Consider the following 15,314-nt stretch of genomic DNA (forward strand, 5'->3'; position numbering starts at 1 on the left):
TTGGTCAGAAATTTCCTTATCGGTGTAACATTAATAAGTATATTTAGTCTTGTAGCAATTCCAGTTAATGAAAATTCTTGAATGGCACAATTGACCACAATTCTGAGCTTTGAAACTTTTGGATAATTAAGCAATTAAAACATTTCCCACTCCGGTCCCATAGAAAACTTAAAAGAAATGGAAAAAGGTTACAGCACTGTGAAAAAATATTTGCCCCATATCTGAGTGTCTGCATGTACTTCCCAATCAGATCCCTAAACAAAACTGGACATTAGAGAACTTGTATAACACAACTGCTATTAAGTTTTATTTATGTAATTTACTTATGTAATTTGTTTAATCAATGACCTGTGTGGAAAAAATTGTCACTCTATTAAATCTAGCATAAATTTATGCTACTTGTAGGAGCAATTACTGCAACTAAATGTTTTTGTAATTATACTAAAGATACTGAATGCTATCAAATGCTGTCACACAGCTCTGTGAACTTCTCAGAAGCATAAGCTGCTCCCTTCAGGTGCTGGTAACCTGTTCCTCGACCATTCTGGTGGTGACTTACTGGTATGTTTGGGGTCACTTTATTGGTTCATGATCCTGCTGGACTCCAGATTAGAGGGATGGCCTGACATTTTCCTGAGAAACTAGTGCAGGGAATTCAGAACTCTGTCAATGGAAGCAAGTCATACAGATCCTGGTGCGGCAACCATTAAACCATCATACTATCACAACAATACATGACCACTGGGATGGGGCTCCACAGTGCTTTGTTTTTCCCGGAGATGCTGTGATCCATATTGTCCAGAAAGTTCCACTTTTCACTTTCCATATGACACTTTGAAGTGTCTAAGGATTTTCCTAGTTTCCTATAGATGTTTTCACCAGCATTTGCAGTATGTTATCTTAATAAGCAATGCCTTTCACTCTGCCACTCTGCAGTGTATTTTCACCTTGATATTAAAGTTATGAACCTTGACTTTCAGTTAAGGTAAGAAGGACCTAAAGATGTCGATTTAGAATTCTTTGTGATTTCCTCATCGATTTTATGCCTCGTTCTTTCATTTTGACTGTGTATACCTGGAAACATTTGCTTCTGTCCCAAACTTTCTGCATCTGGACAAAGTGGCTCTGATTGTACGTCAGTGCAGCCATGAACCATGCTTCGTGCTGAAGTAAGTAACAACAGGAGACCAACGCATTTCCATGTACGGCAGTACTTATTGCTCTGCAAAAACTGAATCATACTGCCTGGGCTTTGCTTTACTACTGCCCCCTCGTGGCATCTGCTAGCACATTCAAGAATACCATCGCAAACAAAAATATTAACATTAACCGTGTACAGTAAGTAATCCGTCGGTGGAATTAACGATGCTGTTATACTACTCAATGGCTGAAAATTAACTATATTTTTGTATGCTATTTATTTTCAAATCGTATATCCTCCCTTCACCACTAAAAGGCATGCTAACCGTAAAACTGATAAGTGCGTGAGGCATGCAAAACTGTAAACATGAAACATCAATACTTTCCAAAAAAGTCTACAAAATGAATACCACCTAGTCTGAAATTTCACAAGAAAATTACAAACTATAAATAAAACATTTTGTTTCCCGACCAAGCATCAACACGTGAAGAAATGATCCCCTTCGAATGCGTATTTATTAAAATATAAATGAAACTAAATATATGTAATTTTGCTTCTTTTATAGTGTATAGAAATAATAAAAATGACACATATTTGATTACGGCCTTTCAGAATAAATGGTTTAGGAAGCATGCAGGCATTACCTAATGTTACGTTTTTAAGTCAAACAGAATACAAATATGACGTTTTCTTAAACCACGTAATAAGTATGGTGCATACGCGTGTTTGCGAAAACTGCGTTCTACGTCCAATGATCGACATCAATCAGGGCCAATGAAAATGGGGGACAACCGGGGAGCCGAACGGACTTCAGGGGGACATTTTTTTGCTACCGTGGAACGAATTAGTTCCGGTAAAGGACAAAAAAAGCGATGTGCACATATGTCAAGAGAAATGTAAGTGATACTTAGGAAATACAGTATGTTCTAATATAGAGTTCCACCCAATTCCATGTAACACATGTGCGTAAAATCAGTACGTTTATCTATCCCATAGTTACGAATTGGAATAAATACTCCGGCATGCCCCCAGACATTTGTTAAAAATGTATTTGCACCCAATCAATATTTTTTTGTACAGATGCACGTATAATGATATAAGAGATAACATATTTATGTATAAGGTTTTAGGATGGGCAAACTAGGGCGTTGCAACTATATGTAGCAGTTTTTAAATAAGATAGAACTTCATTGATCCCAGTGGGGGTAATTTTCTTTGTCCAATAGCACAGAAAAAGAAATCAATACAAAATGCAAGTACAATTATTGGCGGTATATATAGGCTATAATGGAAAATAAGCAAGCTTATAAAATAAACACCTTAAGAGAGATAAGACAATTAGAAACAAAGGTATTACAATATAAAGACAATTTCATATTAAAATGAATAATTTAAATTTTAATAATCAAAATTAATGATTTTTAGTCGACATCTGTGTAAGTCGACTAAACCGGTTAGCATATTACATATTGCTGACACCCATTTTAATCATAATTTTAAGTCATAATATTAATTATTTTACTTAACTGTTCACCTGCCAGTTTAAAATCTACATTTAATTCCGAAGAATCTCATTTCAGGACTAACTTGAGTCAGATATGACTTTTCCCATTTATAAACTCTAGAAATCTAAAGGGATGTATCAGAAGTCAAACTTGCGTGAAGGACAGGCATGGACATGACCGTACAAGAACCGGAAAGGTTATCTTCTCGGGAACCCCCAGGGCTACAGAACTGAATCATCCTTAAGTGCATCACAGACAAATTGTCGTTATGGGGCCACACATGTGAATTCGGACCATTAAAAACAACTACAGACGTCAAGTTCCAAACAGGACTAAATGAAGTTTTGGCAACACTTTACCTTAATATGTTATATTATATTTATATTGTATAATCATATTGCTACAGTATACATGTACATGCTGCTTATGAATGTGTTATGAAAGCATTATGAAGGTGCACTGAATGTTCTGTGAATGCATTTTGAGTGTACAGCTTCGATTGGGGAAAATATCACAAGGCACAATACAACACAACAAATATTTTAAATATAAAATGTTTAATATCTCATGTAATTTATTGAATAATGTACTGAAAGTGAAAAACATTTACCCATCGTAAAGTCCAAATATCGTAACTCGGACCATCGTAACTCGCGTCTGTATTACGAAGGTACAGCTATGTAAAGTTTTTTTTTCTAAAAATAAAATTCTTAGACTATTGTGGAAGTTTCAGTAGCCGTTTGAGGAATTCTGGTACACCAGAATGCAGTGTTTAAAGACCAGTCCTCCAAGAATCCAAGAAAGGAGGCTACCTAACTAAAAACGGGTAACATTTGTAAGATGTAACTTCTGGGTAAGTGCGTGAGGCACCAAGGCCCCGAAACCACAGAACATCCCATGAGTTTCTGTTCCACTAATAGGAGATGAATGAATGATTGAGTAATTAACGATTTAATATTTGATGAAGCACCAGTTTTACTTGCATGATGCGTTAAATAGCAACACTATAAACTAAACTAATTCTGGTGAGAGGTATGTTGACACGCCCTGACTTGCCAGTTCAGGAATGATCAAACACGTGTGAAATGGAACTTTACTACATTTTATTAACCATTTCGGCAAAACTACACAAAAATGTAGAAGCAATTTCATACACAAAATAAACAATAAACAAAAGGTAAATAAAAATGCTTTAAAAAAATTCACGCAGTCATAAAAACGTGAATGAGCAGAATATGACCAATTCATTTTGGTGTCATTACTTTATATTTCTACGAAGCGCTCACGTGCGTCAGCAGAAGGGGTTTCCCCACATGTATTACAAATCAAAATGATGTTGTGTAAATTTCATTTGGGGTATCGGCTCTCTTGAGGTAGAATGTTAAATAAAGCCGCACGAACTCGCTCGGTGCGCAAAGGGGGGGCTTCTTGTTGTAGAATCGTTCTGCTTCGGGAGTCAGGAACCACTTTGTTCAGTGAGTGCCGGCTGCCAGCGCCTCGCTTCCCGCTGCCCTAAGAATCCGCCGCTCCGGCGTTATCTGCTGCGGCACAAACTGAGCACCAGGCACAGGAAGGGCTGCGCTATCGGCGCAATAGGCTACGCGCAGCGAAGAGCCGGTGCTCCAGCGCGGATCGCACAGGAAACACACTCGGAGCAACAGTGGATGGGCGGAGGGACTACAGCCTGTTTGGGACCTGCTTCAAAAAGAAGGAAAGACAAAACCCACCCTGCACACTGGGGATGTTTGTGTTTCTGGATGAATCCCATGGATTGTCGCCACCTGTAATGCAGCTGGAGGATTGCGTACGCCAGGACATGCAATTTTACTATGTGGTAAGCGTGCAGAATGAATATTAACATGTTTTATACTTCCAGGTAACTTTTTTTTATTGCTCTTATGTGGCCCGGTTAAGTAGGCAACGATTCAGCAGTACTTTTGCCTCTATTAGTGTGATTCTCTGCGGAAAAAGTTAATCTCGTCCGGGGCAGTTTCGACCAGACACCTGCTCTTTGCTTTTTTTGTACGTCTTTCTGCTGCACGCATTATCAGACCTCGTTTTTAATTGGGGGAGATTTTAAACTGAATTGAGACCAAGTTAAGTTAAGTTGATCTGAATGTAATCCAGCTTAAGTTCCGCAGAAAGACCCGAAAGCACTTTTTTTTTTTTTAGCTTTTCTACTTTGAATCTATGCTCCATGTGTACAGCTTCCGCAGACTAACCCGAGGTACAACAGTTATGTCCCGCTATTTAAACACCGATAAACAACTAGAGACTCGCGTTCATTCCTGGAAGCACAAATTGCTTTGCACATGTATCATCATCATCCTTTACATCTGTTTCATTCATGACGACCGCAGAACCGGGAGAGGTATAGATAAGCTGTGCGCACAGGGCTGGATTCACTGGCTAAGTCACTTTCTGGCAAAACAGTTACTTAATATTTATAGCCGTCGCGAGAGTATGACCTCAATAAATATTTGATGTAGCTAACGTCAGGGAAATTGCTCAATGTCTTGGACTAGGCATACCGTAATTAGCACCATATGTTATGCGGAAGTGGGGGGAAAACTCCCAGCGCGCATTTATTTTGCCGTCTGTCATATGGACCTTCCATCCACAGACACAAATGCTTCCCTCATCACAGACAGGCTGCATATTTAACCTGGTTCCTAGCTAATATAACTAAGAGCCACTATAAATCTGGAAACTGGGGCCCTTTTCAGTTGGCTCACACAGTACCGTGGAGTCCAGTGTTAGCAAGGATGTCTCAATCTGGTTTTGCTGCCTCAGTGTTCATATCACGCAAAAGTCCCTAAGAGGCAAGCTTTAAAACTCCTCCCGCCAGATTTATTGTAGTAATATGGAAGCATGCATATTTGGACATGTTATTGATAGTGTTGGAAAGGGTCGTCTCTAAGAGGCCACTAAGCTACTGGATCTGAATTCTCAATCTTCATTGGTGTAATTACTGTTTCGCTCAGGTGTCAAACATGGATGTTGGAATGTATGTGGAGGTGGTAGGTGTAGATCAGCGGTGGCCAGTCTTACCCGCAAAGGGCCGGTGTGTACGCAGGTTTTTGGGGTAACCTTTGAGTTAGCTGGTCAAACCTAGGTGTGAGGACTCTTCAGCCAATCAGTCCTCTAATTAGGGAGTTGTGGTGAAAATCCGCATACACACCGGCCCTTTGCGGATAAGATTGGCCACCCCTGGTCTAGATGCTGTTAGCGTCCAGTGCTGTGCAAGACGGGGTCTGGTGCCAGGCTGCCTCTCAACCCAAATGCAGAGCGGTCGGTGTCCCCAAATCATTCTGGACGATGGTGGTCTGGGATTGGTGGGAGCAGGGAACGGAGTCCCTTCGGTTTATGCCCAGACGTCAACGATAACATGCTCTGCAAGCGAACAATAAGAACCACCAGGCCGGCTGTTGTGCAATCCCCCAAGGCACTCTCCAACTGGGCAGCATTACAGTTAAAAGCCAGTCCCCCCCACATCCATTTCCCATTAAATCTCCTAAGAGTGTTCTTGTATAACCCGAAATGGCTTCACTCTCAGTGAATACTGTAAACTGGATGTGGGAGATACACCTTGGTGAATTTATTTACCTTTTTAAAAGTGTCTTGGTGTTAATGTTACACATCTGGTGCTTGATTAGTCTCATTGGATTCTTGACTTGCTAGAAGTGGTTGTGTAAGCCCTTCCTTCGTACTGCTTGTACCTGGGCCTTCATCGGAAGCTCAGCCTAGCTGCACTTCTGACTAATCGACTCCTCAGCGGCACGTTTCTTTGTGATATGCTGTTTGCCTCACTTGCACGTCACTTTATACAAATGCTACCAAGTTCCCACTTGCTAAATATGTATATGTATTTGGTATGACTTCTGTCCTCTGGTACAAAAGTGGATGCCCCTCTTTATAGTGGAGATGCCCCTAAACAGCATTGAAATTATTCTGTAGAGAATCAAATATCTTTTTCATCTTGCTGAAGGATGACATTGTGGTTGGGTCTCGCTTCAAAGACATCAAGGTATTAGTACCTGAGATAGTGCTGTTAGCTCCCACTTCCTCCTTTTTTTTGTGATAGCAGAAGTTGGAAGAGTTCCCTGTGTTACACTGCTAAGTGTAACAGTCATTTACTCTGCTGCTGGTCTCCCACCACATAGAAACAACATTTCCAGTTGTGTTCAAATTTCGTAGAGCCTCAGGTCAAGTGGTGATGGTGGACTATAGGCCAGCCTCTGCTCCAGGGAAAGTGTTGTATCTGACAACCTAACCAATAGTCACAAATGTTCTTTAACACATAACTAGGAGAAGTATGTTAAAATATTGAGGTGTTTATCAAGCCACCTGCGGCTCACCGTGAATGAAGCTCACAATGGCTTAGGACAGGCTTTTGTTTAGAGGTAATTCCAAACTGGAGGGTGTTGGATTCAAAGTGCACCACAACCTTTGAAACTCTTGTATTTATAATGGCAACAGACTGTCTGCTGCCCACGGGGCAGGACTGCAGTAAATGCCTCATTTACTCAACCCTGCTGTCACTGAAAGGTTATTTAGTCTGTTATGAAAGTTCCCCTCACACTGATACAAACATGCATTTGCCAGAAAAACGAAAGCAGTATTGACTTTGGAAAAGGGAAATTAAACTTGCAAGCATGAGTTATAACTTTGTATGATTTAGAGAGTGACTTTGTTTTTTTTTTTTGATTGGTTGACAAAAGTGTGCACTTGCTGTAGTGGGGGGGGTTCAGTTTGGACGACTCATTCACTTTTAGTATGTGACGCTTTCTTGTATTCTTGTACCAGATGTGGTTTTCAGACCATTCCTAACTGGATGATCATCTTATATGGGAATAGATATCTGTTTATGTCTGTGATTGGCATCTGTGAACCCCCATCTGTTCTTTCTGGGGCGGGGCTAAGCTGGGAACATGGCAATGCCAGCTGAGCCGTAAGCCTTGAGCCAAGCTGCTTGCAGTTGCAGCTTTATGAACCAATGACAATTTTGCTTTAATTGTTTGTTCTTCTTATGCTAGCCTGATTAAATATTATTGTACGAATAATTAGGAAAACTGCAGAATGATTAAGATGTTGAGAATTTATTTATTGTATATAAGTTTATGTGAGTTTTTCTACATTGTGCATGCAGTTAACACTGTGATGTATGGGACTGACTATATTCCAGTCTGCTTTTGGCTTATTCCACTTTAATTTTTTTTTTTTGTTGAAAAAGAAGAGTGAGTTCTAGATAGAGATCAGCACAGGCTTTGATGAGACTGTTTTGTTGTTGCTAATAATTATCGTTTTACTTGACTATGCCTTGTTTGTAATGTAAGTAAATGTCAAAGTTAAGCCTCACGTTGATCATTTGATTTTATATGAACAAAGTAAAGTTTAGAAAACCAGAGAGCAGTGAGTGTCATAAAACTCTTGGGCTCTGAAAATTGTAGGCAGTAGGGGGCATGATTAAGTGTTTAAGGGATTCTGTGTAATACGCTGGATTTTATTATTTTGTCTAATCAAAAATGGATGGAATAACTTGTGGGACTGGGCTGCTTACATCCAGGGCACGTGGCTCTCAGCAGTGCTGTGTCAGTGGGCCAGTGGGTCGTAAAACCAGTATGGTGCCGTAGCATCTAGTGGATCATGCTGTTCTGCAATGGAGTCTGGTGGCAGATTCGGATATGAATTTTAGATGATTGGCTGAAGAATCAGAACCATGTGTGAGTAAAGTGAGGAAAATAAAAACAAGAAGCAAAAAATATAAGATGCATTGAAGCTGGGGGCGTCGGTTTGGTTTTAACGTTGGTAGGGAGCAAATCGGCCTCGAAACCTCCACTCACCTGAACAAACATGGTACTCGCACAATATTAATGTCTGTACCAATATCTACACCCTTGCATTGAAAACTAGACCACGGCAATAGATTTTAGTATGAGACATTCATGCTGGTGGAGTTTTGGGGCTGCCTCCTGTTAACATTTACTTTTGTAGCTTTGGGGCATAAACGGCGGTGTAGCCCGAAATTAAATTGCGATTGGGCCGCTCAATCCAATACAGCTCAATAGCGTTTCTAGTACATTACAAACACAAAAGTATTCTCCTTTGCCATCATACTGACATCCGGCAACAGCCATAAAAATCAAAACAATCCGTTCTGTTCACTTGCTACAAGACGCTATATTTAGAATCTGAACAAGCACCCCATAGCAGATAGAGGGCAAAAACGGCTTCACACACAGCGACTGCATAGGCGGCATAACCAAAACCGTGTTGTTATATAATAAATCTGCAATGAACGGCCATGGTCCACAAACACTGTACAGTTCCGAAAACAAACTGCAACAAAGCAAAATAATATTTAAATTCTTTACTAAACTTTATATAACTTTAGTGGGAGTCTGTTTCTCTCTGTGCTCACAGTCTCAGGTTGTCAGGTTGATGTAAGCAACATCACATGCATTATAAACCACAAACGGTACAGACACGACTCCCAGCGATGTGCACAACCAACTTATGACTTGCAATGTCATCATTACGAGGCAGAAATACGCAACAACCTGACACACAGTCCACTCCAAAAAAGGTGAGCAGGTTTAGATCTACCTTTGATGTCTTCCTGTATTCATATTAATCCATAATTTAAAAAATATTACTTAATATTAGCTTTCCTACCTAACTTCAGGAATGTCTCAATTGAGAACTTTTGTAGTTCCTGGCCACTTTCATGTGTCACTTTCACACTGCATGACAGGAACTGTGTCCTTTATGTTAGATAAGCATGGGAGATGTAAAATGTGCATAGGTCAAACTTCACATGTAATTTCATACAAAACTACACCATCACCCCAGAATAATGAAGGATGAACAAGTCATTTTGTTATTTGTTTGTGGGATCGATCGCGATCAAAACTGGACACAGTCTCGTATATGTACAACGCATGATATGTTTATAATATAATATTAAATCTGGCCAACAGATAAATATTCCGATTTCCAGAGAATAAAAAAACGATGCAGTGCTATTCTGTTAATATGCGCTGGCCAGCAGTGGCGTTATAGACTAAATTATATATCGGGTTATCGATCAAATTTTCCAATGCAGAATGCAAGCAACTTTGCTAGTTAGCAACTTTGCTTTTGGGAAACATACCCCAGCATGACACATCTGTGTGGAATCCTTGTGCGTGTTCACAGGTTCACATAATTTCCTACTGCGCTTGCATCCAGTGCCACTCAGCTGAAACCTCTGTTGTGAAACTACTGTTCTAAAATTACAGCTCTGCAGTCAGACCCTCCTAGTCTGTGTAGCCTTTTGTAGACCATGTCCTTCAAAGGTCCGCACAATGAATCTTGGGATATGTTTGGCTGGGAACAATCTATCAGGTAGATACTTTGCAATTCTGCAAAAGAAGCTAGACTGCATTTCAAGGAGCCTTCTAACACATGGAGAGGACAACCTTGTCGTGCCGCTCTGATGCATTCGGTCTTTGAACGCAGCCTTAGGAGGATGCAGCTTCTAAAATCGGGGCTAAAAAGGGACCCAGAGCTGCCTCCAAAGAGCTACAAAGGTTCTGGTTCCTGAAATGGTTCCTGTGGTGGAAAAGCATCTAATAATAAGAGCATCTGTTTAATTGGGTAGGCCTAGGCCCACCCACAGCTATACTCCTGGGCGTAATGCCGATGTTTTGTAGGTGGGGGGCACAGATGGGTGTTGAAGGGAGGGGGCTGGTGCCCAGGCAGGTGCAGCCAGTCGAGCCCTCCTGCACCCTCTTCCAGTGTGGGTGGATGTCCTGTTTATAGTATATCAGCCTGTTTGGTGTGTTTCTGAGAAGATGGCATTTCCTGTCCGTCCTGTGGGGGTTCTTTTGCCAGCAGGATGATAAAACGAGCAGGAAAAGGTGCCGGAAATTTGAGGGCTTGCGTTCTACTGGGAATCCTCAAAAAAACAGAATATAAAAATAAGTTTGGAAACTTGGCAACCTCATGCTTGGCAGGCGGTATGCTAAACTGCTGATGAATTAATTTTGACCATGATGTATATTTGTATATATGGGACCCGTCGCCACGAGTCTTAAGTCGCACTGGTAGAATTTGACCCAGAAGACTCATGTTTTTTAAAGATACATTTGTACTTTAACCTTTTAAAATGTATGCAGCGATTGTCTGATACATATATTTAACTTTTTTTACAGTTTGGTGCCTTTGAATAATTAACTGAATTGTAATTATAATTTGCAAATAAGTACTATATCCACTAAAGGACCATATGATTGAAGGTTTCACATTTGAATTTTTATATGCACAATTGGGACTATATTTCTTCACATAAACATGCTATAGTTTGTATCTCAGCCATTTTGATGTTTATATAGATTTGGGCTTTTAGAAAATTATAAATCGGGCCCTGGGGATTATTTCAGGTGCTTCGAGAAGATGTGGAAGTTTGAGGTACCTCTGAAGGCTCTCAGATTTTTGTTTATGATCACAGCTGGTGTGTGTGTGTGTGTGTGTGTGTGTGTGTGAGTGAGTGATGGTATCACTGCCCGGGAAGCTCAGATGTGATGTGTGTGAAACAGGTTGTTTAACGAACTTCGTTAACTACTTCGCTGGGCCAGTTACCGACCTAGAAAACAAAACGCTAAACTGCTCACTTCTTCCCTGGCTATACGACTGTTGCAGGAAAAGAGTTCAGGCCAACTTACTCTTTTATTGTGAGTTCTTTTTGATCCCCGGAATTAAGGGTGTTGCCCACTGATTCCCATCAGCAGTAACCCCACCTCCCACCCCCCAACTCTCACCATGCCCACTCCATCATACTTTCAGTCATTCAGGTTTAATTTTAGCGTATTCATCCACAGGAAGACCTTTTATTTAGCCAAGGAAGCTGTGTTGTGCGGAAGGCCCTTATCAGGGCGTGAGCTCGCAGGAAAGTAAATTAGATTGGCGAGCAGACTCCATTTTGATTTGTCAAAAAAAGCCTCCAGGACTCTTCTGTTTGTCAGTTTCCCCATTTTAAGAGACTATTATTATTTTATGTGCTTGAGTGTCGTTGCGGTGCGACGTGATGCTTCTATGAGCTGCACTGCTGCCTCACACCTCCAGGACCGGGGGTCTGAATCCTTCCTCTGCTGAGTGTTTGGAGTTTGCTGGTTCTCCCCATGTCATGCAGGTTTCCCCTGTAGTCCAAAGATCGGCGCTTAGGTTAATTAGTGTCTCTAAATCGCCCGTAGTATATGAGTATGTGCCCTGCAATTGGACTGGCATCCCGTCCAGGGTGTTCCCCTGCTTCGTGCCCTGTGCTGCCTGGGATAGACTCCAGACTCTCCCTTGACCCTGTACTGCATAAGCTGCTGGCAGATAGATGAATGGAAGCTTAATTGTTTCCAGGGTGTTCCTCTGCATTGTGCCCTCTCATGCCAGGAATAGGCTATTGGCTCATGGAGACCCTTTCGTTATGGAAGGTTCCTCACTTGACACTTTTATTCAGAGTTTTAGCCAGTTTTATACCTGGATGCTTCTCCGGAGTCATGTTGGGTGGAACGAGGGTTCTCTCAGCTCCATGGGGGGCCCATCCAGGTATAAGCTTGTTTGGTCCACCCTGGTGCCAATGGGTGCTTGAGGGTTCTCTCAGCTCCATGGGGGGCCCATCCAGGTATAAGCTTGTTTGGTCCACCCTGGTGCCAATGGGTGCTTGAGGGTTCTCTCAGCTCCATGGGGGGCCCATCCAGGTATAAGCTTGCTTGGTCCACCCTGGTGCAAGTGTGTATGACTCCCCCCCCCCCCTCCCCCCGTCGTCTTAGATAATCCTGTGACCCACCCTGCATTTCAAAGCCTGATGCCGTGGCCTGCGTCTGCAGTGTGAATATAGAGATGGAGCAGAATCACTGGACACTTTATGTTCACATTTCAATCCTAGAGACCTGTACTCAAGAGTGAAGCGATGTCCCTGAGTGGGTGTCTGCTGCCTCCGTTGTGCTAGAGACCGGCGCACCCAAGAAGTTCCTCTTCCATTGTCATGGGGTTTTCAGCATCTCATTTCAGTGTTGGATAAATCTGATTGGATAACTCAGTCCCAAGAGGCAATTATTGTTCCTTCCTATGGGGGAATCAAATGCCGGTCTTCTGTGTGGCAAGCGGGGATACGAACTACTATATTAAGAAGAATTACAAAAGCGCTACTGTATGCCTTTTATCTTCTGGGAGTGTACAATGGACCACCTGAGGTTGACGGCCCTCGTTTGTAAATGGATGCCTTGCCTTCCATTTAGCGTAGAGATACTTGGTCTTGTTCAACCGTGTTATCATGTTCTCTTCAGGTGGTAGTTTCCAAGGGGTCTGCAGTTTTAGGAGCTTCTCCAAAGGTGCAGGATAACCTCCGAAACGCTGGTCGCATTTGCTTATACAGATTCGCATCATTCTGAGGATTAAATTAGCCTGGGCAGTTCTGCACAAGCGCCGTCTGTTTGCGTCCCTGGTGCCTGGGAATCAAGATGGCAGCTGTTGTGTCATGTGATCGCATCATGGAAAAAAAACTTGAGCATTATAGTGTGAAAAGAGATGGAATCACATAGTAGCCATGATTGTTGTGGTTTCTGCTCTGTGGATTGGGTGTCATGTATGTATTGGCCTGCAGAGGGCACTAAAGTCAACCTGGCTCTTACTGGAGATGCATCCTGTAGTCAAATCCTGATTATGTATCACTCAGATTTGCTCTTGGTCCTTCTGTGAAGGACATTAGCTTTCAAAAAATGTCCTATTTTTTGGGTAAATTCAGCTTCACTTTTGAAAATTCTAAAATATCATGTATGGTTCATACAACTGTTTAGTTGTTTCCTAGTGACGAATGCCCATACCTGTGTGTGTGTGTGTGGAGGAATTAAATCTCTCTGCCTGTCTAGACAGAGTTGTTGCCAAACACTCACTGTCTGGTCTGCTTTGTCTTTGGGGATTTTTTTGAATATTAAATCCAGGACTTTTGGTGACTTGCATTTGAGCAGAGTGTTCAGCCAGCTTCCTTGCGCGTTTGCTCTGATGCACATAAGCCCAGAGGTCTGCAACCTTTTTGACAGTGAGAGCTACTTCTACGAAGGAAATAATCAGGGGATTGCATGTCTTGGGGGAGGGCTGGGGTGACAGTAAAATGAATCTGATCCCTAATGAGTTTTATGCGTACTACTAGAATCTTGCGGTTGACAAGGCACCCCGTTTATCATTTAAGTGTATTACGTGTGCCCATCTGCTGAATGAGGCCTTGTCAAAAATCACCCAAGCCATGCATTCTGGCAAACTCTCTAACCAGTCAGCAGAACCCCAGCGGTACAAATTGCGTATCCCCTGCCGCCAGGGATGATCTTTAAATAAATGGGTTATTTCTTTCTTGCTGAGAATGTACTTCTGGGTGATTTGAGTTATTGCTTTGTTGTAGTGTGCAGAACCTTCAGAAGTTTAAAAGTCTAATCCTCCCCCTCTCCTTTGACAGATGTTGAAGAGGGAGAAACTGCACGAAATTGTGGCACGTGGGTGGACGCTATGCCGGGACAGATTCACAGCTGTAACCTATGCTAAGGGTGGTCCTGCAGTGTACTGAATAAAGGATCTGAACACTGATGTATGGGTGCTTTGCACTGTTGCTTCACTCCTCTGGGACCAGGGTTCGAGTTTCCTCTTAGGGGTCTGTGTGTGGAGTTTGCATGATCTATCCATGTTGTCATGGGGTTTCCTCTGTGTTCTTGTTATATATTCTTACATAGTCATTATGGTGTAGTGTGTGTTAATTGATGGTGAAACAAAATCAGTTCAATTGATCTTGAAATGTCCACAACAAGCATAGTTTGGAAAAAGTGAAAGGGGGCAGATATTTTCTCAAGGTGCAGTATGCATGCGCATGTGGCATCCACTTTTTAAGGGGGATGTGGGGGGGGCGGCATTTCCAGCCATAATGCCCAAGAAAACATGCCTGTTTTCGTCATGCAAATGTGGCTTAAGTGGGAAGCTTGGGTATGCAAATACCCAGAAGGACTTTTACTCTGGTGCCATTCTGTCTAACCTCAGTGGCACGTGTTTGGTGGGACCAGTTCTGTCTTGCCATTGAAATATAGTGCACAGTCTTCAGTGGTTTTGGGTCAATTTGTATGACATGCAAAATACAGAATTAATGAATGAGTGACTAGCAGTGTTGGGATATGACCTATGAACATCTTTGTATGTCCACGTCATTTGCTAAGCTCTAGCACAAGCCTCTCATCTGTTCCTGTCAGCAGCCTGTGGAGGGTGCTGGGGTACCATGTACAACACCTGGGACCCCCCATCCCTGTGGAGCAGGAGTGCGTGGATGCCACTCTCGGCCTCTTAAACCATGATTCGGCAGGCTTATAACGAGCCAACCAAGCTGCTGCTATATTGGCTCCAGCTAGGCAGGATGACTCAGTGCAGATAAACTCTACCTACTGTGTGATGGAAGAAGTCATAGGGTCACGTTAGCATCTCTGTGGGGTTGCCTGTCAAAGGGTCATGTGGCTGTCATGTGCTGATCCCAGGTGCTTAGGGGCAAATAGCCCTAAATACCCTGGCATTGTATTGTAGTAATAATAATAATAAATACAGAAAAAGCATACGGAGTATTAAAACGTGAATTTCTCTTATTGGAAATCAATTCAGCTGCATTG

General features: G+C 42.1%; 1 protein-coding gene across 1 annotated transcript in view; it reads left to right on the forward strand.

Moving 5' to 3' along the window:
- The first annotated feature begins 4,007 nt into the window (after positions 1–4,007).
- arhgap36 (Rho GTPase activating protein 36) overlaps positions 4,008–15,314 on the forward strand; it is a 28,394-nt gene continuing 17,087 nt past the window's right edge. Inside the window, 1 exon segment of the mRNA XM_049028682.1 lies at positions 4,008–4,480. Within this exon segment, the coding sequence (XP_048884639.1) occupies positions 4,388–4,480 (93 nt within the window). The 5' untranslated portion in view covers positions 4,008–4,387.

The sequence above is a fragment of the Brienomyrus brachyistius genome, chromosome 10 (genome assembly GCF_023856365.1).
Source record: "Brienomyrus brachyistius isolate T26 chromosome 10, BBRACH_0.4, whole genome shotgun sequence".
NCBI classification, from domain to species: domain Eukaryota; kingdom Metazoa; phylum Chordata; class Actinopteri; order Osteoglossiformes; family Mormyridae; genus Brienomyrus; species Brienomyrus brachyistius.